General features: G+C 55.5%; 1 protein-coding gene across 4 annotated transcripts in view; it reads left to right on the top strand.

The window, feature by feature from the left end:
* Positions 1-9444, top strand: part of ADCY3 (adenylate cyclase 3) — a 92032-nt gene that overhangs the window by 75976 nt on the left and 6612 nt on the right. For all 4 annotated transcript variants that reach the window (XM_055089070.1, XM_028496975.2, XM_055089069.1 and 1 more), the window contains exons 9-15: positions 1507-1626; positions 3259-3401; positions 3560-3721; positions 5001-5088; positions 5927-6043; positions 7872-8131; positions 8431-8496. In XM_055089070.1, coding sequence (XP_054945045.1) covers positions 1507-1626; positions 3259-3401; positions 3560-3721; positions 5001-5088; positions 5927-6043; positions 7872-8131; positions 8431-8496 — 956 coding nt within the window. The remainder of the gene's footprint in view (positions 1-1506; positions 1627-3258; positions 3402-3559; positions 3722-5000; positions 5089-5926; positions 6044-7871; positions 8132-8430; positions 8497-9444) is intronic.

Genomic DNA, 9444 nt, shown 5'->3' with positions numbered 1-9444 from the left:
GCTCCGGACGCACAGGCTCAGCGGCCATGGCTCACGGGCCCAGCCGCTCTGAGGCATGTGGGATCTTTCCAGACCGGGGCACGAACCCGTGTCCCCTGCATCGGCAGGCGGACTCTCAGCCACTGCGCCACCAGGGAAGCCCTCATTCAGTTGTTTTAAATGCCATCTCCGACAACTCCCAAATTGAGATCTCAGCCGCAACCGGCATCCTTGCACTAAACTTAAGCCACGTGTGCATCTCCATCTGTGTATATAACAGGTCCAAAGCTGAGCTCCTGATCTTCTCTCTACCCTAAAACCTGCTGTCCTCAGTCTTCCCCATCTCAATCAGTGGCAACTCTGTTCTTTTAACTGCTCAGCACCAAACCTTTGGAGACATCCTGACGCCCCTCTACAATCCATGAGCCCCTTCCTGCAAGCTATAGCTCTAGCCCTGCTCTCCTCACACCCTGGCAGCCGCCGTCCCGTCCGAGCCATCTCATGTCTGGGTCAGCGCAGTGGTCTCCCAGTCTGTCGCCCTGCTCTGCCCCCCCCGCTTCTCCACACAGCAGCCAGAGTGATCCTGCTGGGATGTTAGGTGAAATCACACACCCCCGCGCGCTCCACACCCTCCTTCGGTCCCCATCTCACTCAGAGGAAGAGCCAAAGTCCCCTGAGGTCAGGAACCCCATCCAGCACGTCCTCACCGCCCCACCCCTTTCACTCACTGGACTCGGGCAGCACCGCCCTCCTGGCTGCTGCGCAGACACTCCGGGCCTGCAGCCCGCTCTGGGCTTCCGCCTGCTGGAACCCGTCCCTGAGAGCCGCGTGACGTGCTCCAGGTCTTCACGGAAATGTCATCTTCATGGTGACACCTCCCCCACCCCCTTTACAGTCACACTCCCCAGCAATCCCTGTGTCCCTTGCCTACTCCACCTCTCCAGAGCACTGCTTTCTGACCTTCTGTAATCATTTACTTCTTTACTTCGCTGATGTCCACCCGTCCTCACTGGAAGGTGGGCTCTGAGGTTAGGACATTCTGTGTCCCCAGGAGATAACAGCAGTTCCTGTCACACAGTAGGTACCCAGTAAATACTTGGTCAGTGAATGTATGAGCTGTTTTCCTGTATAGAGTAGTATTTTTCCTTGACAGAGTAAATTAAATAATCATTGGGGAAACTGGTTTATGGAATTTATTCAGGCTTTTGGAAGGCATTTGACAGGGCTCAACCCCAGAAAAGATCTCTGTGAATCACTGTGTCACTGAGTTACTGTTTTAAAAATAGGAGTTGGAACAATAGGGTCTTTCTCTGCTTAGAAAAGTTTTAATACTAGAAATGGATACTAGAAAATTACAGCGTTTTAAAATTGATGGTCTAGAGAAGGAACTGAATAGTGAGATTTCTAAGGTTACAAGGCCTCTGAACTCTGGTGGGAAGATTCCAGACTGAGAGTAGACCAACCCCGCGCTGGGTGGGCGTCTGGCAGTGCCTGGGGGCTGCTGATGGCCTCTCCCTTCTGCTGCAGGCTCTGCCCAACGGAGCGCCGCCTTCCTCAAAGCCCGGCTCCCCTGCCCTCATTGAGACCAAGGAGCCCAACGGGAGCATCCACACCAGCGGCTCCACGTCCGAGGAGCCAGATGCCCAGGTAGGTGCAGGGCGAGGCCCGGGATGGCCTGGCCCCTAGCCTGGCCTCTGTCTTTGGTGGCTGTGTAACCTTGGGCTGGTCGCCGCCCCGCCCCCTGGCCTCACTGTCTCCTCGTCAGTTACATGGGGTGGAGGTGGCTGAGGTCAGAAGAGGTGCTCACCTCCGAGGCCTTGTCTGGCTCCCATGTCCCAGCATCCTAGAGATGTGAGGGCAGTGAGGACACCACCCACGGAAATTTCTCTAGGATCCAGGACTGTTTCAGAAGTGACACTAAAGGGCTGGGCTCACCTCTCTGGTTAGGTCCAAACCCCCCAAGTCCTGTGCACAGATGAGGGGTTTCCAAAGGAATGAACAGCCTGGCCCCCTGAGGATGGGGTGCGACTTGGGAGAGCGTCCAGGATCCATCCGCTACTAAAGAGCTTCCTGAGTATATCCACCGACAGAGGCCAGTGCTGAGACAGGTCTCGGCCTCGCAGAGGCTGCCGTGAGCTGGTCGGCCACACCGCTAGTCTCGCTGCAGGGGAGACAGCACTGCCCCGTGCCTGTAGATCAGGTGCTGGAAGACAAAGAGGGTAGAGGGCTGAAGATAAACTGGGTTTTCCTTGAGCACCACAGCACTCAGTAACTTTTCCCTATTGTGAGTTTCTTGATCAAAAGTGTTAATACAGACTCAGTGTAACTCACTAACAAGAAGGACGCAGAGGCTTAGCAGCCCGTGATTTCTTTCCGTCCTCGCAATTAGCCGGTGTCGCACTGCTTCCAATATGCTTCAGGGACAGAGGTTCCTGGTGCTGGAACAGAACAGCCACATCATGTTACAGAGAAGAAAATTGGGGCTGGGGGGACATGGATTATACGGGGTCAGACTCAACCAGCGGCACGCCTGAGCTTAAGCCTGGGGTATCTTGATTCTGGCTTCCAGATACACTCTTAGACCCATTCAGACAGCTCTGATCAGCCCATTCCCAATTGTTATTTGGGCTGATGGCTGTGTAATCATAGTCTGGATTCATGCGTTAAGAGCAGAGGCTTTTCCTTTGTGACCAGGAATAAAAATGGTAGGGGGGTACCCCAGTCCTACCACACCACTAGCAATAAGGATGTTACTTTCTCTCCATAGCTTTCCCCCTCAGGTCTTCCTCCCCCAAATGAGCCAGATCTGAGCTCCTTTAAGAGCGCCCTTAAGCGTAGGGTTGGGGGTCTTTTACATCCCCAAGGATGCCGAAGGGTGTGGCTGTGTGACACCCCCATCCTCGTAGCAGGAGGTGCCAGGACCGCGCTGACCCAGCAGCAGTCTCAAATTCCAGGTCTCCCACTCGGGCACCCGGTGGCTGCTCCCCACGCTGCCCTTAGTGGGCGATCACTGCAGAGCTTCTGTTAGGGGCCACAGGGCCTGGGACCTGGAGTCCCAGGGAAGCCAGGAAGGACTGTGGCTTTTGGGTCCACACCGAAGCAGGACGGAGCCACGTGAGAGCACTGGGAAGACTCTTCCCGAGAAATGATCTTGAGAGTCAAGGGGCTGGTGCTCGTGTGATCCCTTTCATTACCCTTCCCCCAGCACTGCCCTGTCTTTCCTCACCTTCTCCCCGCTCCATCCCGCCTGCCCCCCAACTCTGCCACACTGCCTTGCAGGCTGACAACCCCTCATTCCCCAACCCTCGCCGGAGGCTGCGGCTTCAGGACCTGGCCGATCGCGTGGTGGACGCCTCCGAGGACGAGCACGAGCTCAACCAGCTGCTCAGCGAGGCCCTGCTGGAGCGGGAGTCCGCCCAGGTGTAAGTAGCCCCTCAGCGGCCGGCCCCTTGCCCTTGGCACGTGCCTTGTCTGGCCCCAGCGTGGGGTCCAGGAGGTCAGTCGTCGTAAATACGGCCCCTTCCTGGCAGGCAGAGACAGATGTGATGTTTGCATCTCATAGGGCTTGTTTGCACTGCAGAGTGAAGAAGAGAAACACCTTCTTCCTGTCCATGCGGTTCATGGACCGCGAGATGGAAACCCGCTACTCGGTGGAGAAGGAGAAGCAGAGCGGGGCCGCCTTCAGCTGCTCCTGCGTCGTCCTGCTCTGTACGGCCCTGGTTGAGATTCTCATCGACCCCTGGTGAGGGAGGGGCAGGGCAGGCCCTGACAGCCAGGGGAGGGCGGAAGGTGACGAGCTTCCGAGGCCAGAGGCCTGCGGGGTGTGGGCCTCAGTTGGAGCCTGACGCCGGGGCGCAGGCTCTGTTCCTTGCCCCCCATCCCCCGGAGCAGCCCCTGGGAATGCTGGGACTGTGCCCTGGACCCCCTTCCTTCTCTCTGCTCCTGGGTCCTAGAATAGCACTAGCGTCAAAGTGGGGGTCACACCAGGGTTGAGAAAGCTGAGGGAGGGAGGGTCCGGGGGAATGGAGGCCTTGGCTGGATGGGTCTGAGTGGCTCTGGGACAAGGAGACAGGATGGGGACGCCCCTCAACCTCGGTCGCACGGCTCATCGGCTCCCCTTCTTGGCTCATGTTAAAAAAGACAGATTTCAGGCTCTGGGTGCAGACTGGTCTCTCTCACAGCAGCAGGTCCTCTGGGACAGGGCAGGGTGTTCTGGAATCCTTGCCCCATCTGCTGAAGCCCAACTGAAGGATGGCTGCCCCCTCCCTCCCTCCCTTTCTCCCCGTGGCCGATCAGCAGCTCCCTCCAGCTCAGGGATTCCCCACCAGAAAGGAGGGGGTGTGGAGCCCTCTTCTGATCACAGTTTGGGGAGCTTCAAGAGCCTTGGACTTGTCACATGGTCCTAGGTTCTGGACTCGGCTTGCTCACTTATTTCTTCTGTGACCTTGGGCACATCACTAAGGGTTCCTGGAGCATCAGTTTACTCATCTGTAAAGTGAAAGATGATGGTGATGATGATCTGAAGATAATAAAACCTGCCCTCGCTAACTGAGAATTGTTGTGAGGACCAAATTCATTCATTCACTTCACAAATATTTGCCGTCTACTTTGTGCCCGGGGCTAAGGTCTAGGGATACAGCGGTGAACGCTGTAACCCTCAGCAGCCCTCGGCGAGAGCGGCCGTGTTCTGTGCTCTCCCCTTTCATCATTGGGACACGGCAGAGTGCTTGTTCCTAAGAATCCCTTCCCAGGTTTTACTGGGCTCTGCCCAGGGCATCTGTGAGTCTGTCCTTTAAGAAATGTCCCAAAGAACAGTTACAGCTGGGGAGGGTCCCATGTCCCCAGGCCCTGCACACAGCCGGCAGCAACTTCCTGGTATCACGTGGACCTTTTCGGGTACAGGCTTGTGCCTTGCTGGGGGGGGCCTGCCCTCTGTCTCCCTTCCTTCACCCTCCTGGCCCCTGACCCAGCCCACTGCTCCCTCTGTGGCCCTCTCCCGAATTGTTTTCCCTCTCTCACAGGCTAATGACAAACTATGTGACCTTTGTGGTTGGCGAGCTTCTGCTCCTCATCCTGACCGTCTGCTCGCTGGCTGCCATCTTTCCTCGGGTAAGAAGCACTCTTCCTTTTGGCTCAGAGCCGTCTGGATGTGAGCATCACTCCCTGTGAAAGTGGGTATTAATGGAGTTGTGTCCTGTCAGATCCTGACAAGTAGAGGACTTCCGTTGGGGTGGCTCAGGCACTTATCCATTCATTCATTACACACTTCTTCATTATCGGCTCTGCACCCGCTTTGGGCCAGGCCCCGGAGCGCGCGTGGGTGAGTGAGCCAGAGTCTACACAAATGGGAACCTGTGTAGAAAAGCAGTGGAGGCCCAGCTAGAAGGTGGAATGGCTCCAGTTGTGTAGGACCCTGAAAGCCACACACAGGGATTGAGACTTTCTCCTGTAAGCACTGGGTGCCAGGCAGAGTTTTTGATCAGAAAAAAAAGGGAAAAGCAGCATTTCAGGAAAATTAATCTGGCAGGTGGTTTGTGAGTACCTTGGGGGATTTAGGTACACTGACCCAGGGAAGGCAGGAGTAGCCAGGCAAAGACGGCCGGCCCCGAAAATCCTCCCCTCGCGTGGCTTTGCCGCCCAGAGACGGTGAGTGGACTGCTGCTGGCGGTGCTGCCCACAGGCTCAGGCCGGTCGCCGCGCAGCTCTGGGAAGGGCTCTGATACCTGGCAGCCATGGTGTGTCGCCTGCCCATCCGGCAGGACTGGCAGACAGAGCCGGGAGCCGCGCGCCTTCTCAGTTCTGCCGCAGCCAGGCTTTGGTTGCTGCACACACGTGGCACTGCTTTCCAGCTTCCTGGGAGGTATGGGAGCAAGCAGAGTGGTGAGCAGTCATGTTCACGGGGGGAAGGCTGTCAAGACACAAGGGCCTGGAAATTCCATCCTTCTAGGCCTTTCCCAAGAAGATCGTGGCCTTCTCGACTTGGATCGACCGGACGCGCTGGGCCAGGAACACCTGGGCCATGCTGGCCATCTTCATTCTGGTCATGGCAAACGTCGTGGACATGGTGAGCCCCTGAGGTCCTGTTGAAGGGGGATGCCCACTCTCACAGGAGGCTTCTGGATTAGCTTGCACGAGCAGTTGCCAGCCCGTTTCCCCACCCCCAATAGACACAGGTTTGGAGTGGCACTTAGGTTCCTAAACGATCATCCTGGCCAGACGGCGGGGTCTTCTCCCCAGGATGCCTCTGAGACCGCCTTGTCTTCCCCAGTTCCTCACTCTCCCCCGGTCCAGGAGCCCAGCGCCAGGCACCAGCTCCTTTCTGGGTGGTTTACATATGTTGTCGCGGTTAATCTCTATAACAATCCCGAGAGGTCGGTATCATCTGTAGTTTCATGTGAAAAAATGATGCTCAGAGAGGTTACATCACTTATTTTAGGTCACACAGCCAGTAAGTAACAAGAGTGGAGAACTGAAGCAGTTCTAAATCCCCGTCCTGTGTTTTCTCTCTCCATGTCTCACTGTTCAGGGGCCCCAATACTCCTAAGCTTTCTGTGTATCTTAAGTATTCCCTACAGTGTGGCTAGCATCAGGCATCCATCAGGACGAGGGAGGTAAACCGGCTCCACCAGAGGAGCGCTCCTGTTTGGCCTTCATCCATTTGAACAAGGCCACACCTTCCAGAGGTGGGTCACTGGGACGGCAGTTTCACTGAGCCCAGTTGGCTAGCAATAGACGAAATCCTCTGCTCTGCTGTCCTCAGTTCATGCGGGTCCTGTGAGGGGGCAGCAGAGGCTTTCTTGGGGAGAAGGGATGGCAGTGAGAAGCCGCCAGCCAGTTCCTGAGCACTGGGCACTTGGAGCTGTCACTGGTGCCCTCTGGTCAGGACTCCCAGCTCCCTCCAATGTTGGCAGTACTGTACTAGATACACTCTCTTAGAGTCCTGCTTTTTGCAAATATAGTGTTATATTATTTGCTTTATTATCTTTAACAATTGAAGCATGGGAGAAAAGTCAGCATGGAGACTTATTCTGGTAGCCGTATACGTGAGAAACCCTAGGGCCAATTGATCCAAAGTCCAACAGGAATGGCGTTAGGAGCTCCAGAACCTGACAGGCCCAGGGGTCGCTGGTGGCCACAGGGCAGGGAAGAAAAGGCCTGGGCCCCTTGCATGTCAGGACACCCCCCTGGAGCCTGGTGCCGAGGTCTGGGGGCCACTGTTTGACAGGGTCATGGACACTGGCAGGACATCTGGAAGTCCTGTGTAGGGGAGAAAAATGAGGGAGGTGTGAAACTTTCCACGTGCTAGACTCACATGCTGAGAGCCTCCCCAAAGCCAGACAAGCGCCAGTGGGTGAAAATGAAGAAAAGTCGGTTCGATTCGGTTTATGGATGCACTTTCCATTGACCACATCTGCCCAGCAGTGGGACCGGCGACCAGACTCCAGAAATGAAGGGTCTGAGTGGAGACGGGCTGCCGTCGCATTGCAGCTGTGAGGGGCGGCCTGGCTGGCTCACGGCCCCTCCGGAAGCAACAGGGTGCTGTGGGCAAGTGGCACGTTGGGTTCGAAACCTAACAAGCGGACTCCTGGTTCTGGCTTTGCTGCTTGCTAATTGCACCTCGTTGGGCAAGGGCGGCCTCTCCGAATTTTCCCTATGATGGTGGCAGCCCTAAAATACTCAGAGAATTTTCATGACCGTCAGAGGAGATGATGGTAACGCTCTTAGCAGGAATTAACTGACTTTTGTATTACTGTCCCCTGGTAAATTTTGCTTCTTTCTCGGTGTTTCTGAGGGAGCCGTGGGAAGTGGCAGCTGCCACAGCCCCGCCTTCTCTGACCAGTGTCTGCTGTCCCCTTGCACCCCGCGCTCTCGCCTGCGGTCCCGGCCTCCAGCTTAGCTGTCTCCAGTACCGCATGGGACCCACCAATGGCAGCTCAGGGGTGCAGATGGAGGACGGCTGCGTGGGGAACCCCAAGTACTACAGCTGCGTGGCCGTGCTGTCCCTCGTTGCCACCATCATGCTGGTGCAGGTCAGCCACATGGTCAAGCTGGCACTCATGCTGCTCGTCGCAGGGGCTGCGGCCGTCATCAACATCTACGCCTGGCGCCCCATCTTCGATGAATACGACCGCAGACGCTTCCAGGAACACGAGTAAGATGAAGCCTGTTTGGGGGTCTGCATAGGAGGTCTCCTTCCTCCCCCCCACCAGGCCCCGTTTCAAGGTCTTGGGTCTGCACTGAGCTGGCCGTCTGTCTCTCGGGCTCATCCACGGCTTGTATGGGAATCAGGGTTTGTGGTTTCTCACAGATGGGCCACTGGTTGGCTGTGATCCCCAGGACACATCCTTCCCCCTCTTGAGGAGTTGAAGACCTGGGTCACCTCGGTGTTTGGCTGGGCACCAGTCTCTTGTACCCGATGGGGCCTGAGTGTGCTATTGTCTGTCCCAACAGCTTTCCGATGGTGGCCTTAGAGAAGACGCAGGTACTTTCCAGCCCTGGGCTCAATGGCACTGACAGGTAAGGGTGACCGCTTTCCCGTCCTGGTCTGTGTTTTCGGCCCCTTTCTTCTAGAGGCAGGGAATACAACAGGCCAAAGCCCCATGGTCTCATCCTTCCAGAGGCACGTGACGTGGGATAGTCAAGCCGGAGAAGTGAGTGTGTGTTTCTGTAGGAGACTGCAGCAGACTTTAGCGCTCACCTGGCCACGCTGGCCTCTCCTGAGTCGAGGAGAGCAAGGCCTGGCGAGCAGTGGGGTTTAGAGGGTGGGATAGAGAGCAGGCTGGGCTGAGGTGGAAAGAGGAGCAGCCAGATGGAGGACAGCTGCATTTACCGGCTGGCAGAACAGACAGCAGAGACGGGAGGAGGAGGAAGGAACACTACTGCATTCAAACTAGAAGACCTGGATTCTGAACCCTGCCGCAGTGATTCTCTGTGGGGCCTCAGGCAGGCCCACTTGTCCTGAGTCTCAGTTTTCATCTCTTGAAGAGGATATCAGACTAGAAGTTCTTCAAGGTCCCTTCTTGCTAAAGTTTTAGAATTGTATGATTTAGTGACTTCACTAGACTTTTAAGTAAGTTTTAAAAAGATGACCTAACAGACGGTGGGTAGAAGACTTGAAGAGCGTTTCACAAAAGAAGAAATCTAACTGGGCACTAATAAATGAAAGGCATTCAGGTAACCGAGGTCATGCAAATTAAGACCACTGTGAAAGACCATCACACCCCTACCAGTCTGGCGAAAATTAAGAAGTCTGATCACATCATGTATAATAGTGGTAATGCATACATTCCTGGTGGGAGTATAGACTGGCACAGCCATTTTAGAAAACAATTTGGAGTTAATTAGTACAGTTGAAAGTAGACCTTTGACCCAGAAATTCCACAGCTACGTGTACACCTTAGAGAAACGAATGCACACATATATGTCCCAGGATACATGTACAAGAATGTCCACAGTTGCACTGTT

Source organism: Physeter macrocephalus, chromosome 12 (genome assembly GCF_002837175.3).
Source record: "Physeter macrocephalus isolate SW-GA chromosome 12, ASM283717v5, whole genome shotgun sequence".
NCBI classification, from domain to species: Eukaryota; Metazoa; Chordata; class Mammalia; order Artiodactyla; family Physeteridae; genus Physeter; species Physeter macrocephalus.
Note: the sequence above shows the minus strand (reverse complement) of the source record. Positions and strands in the feature narration are given on the sequence as shown.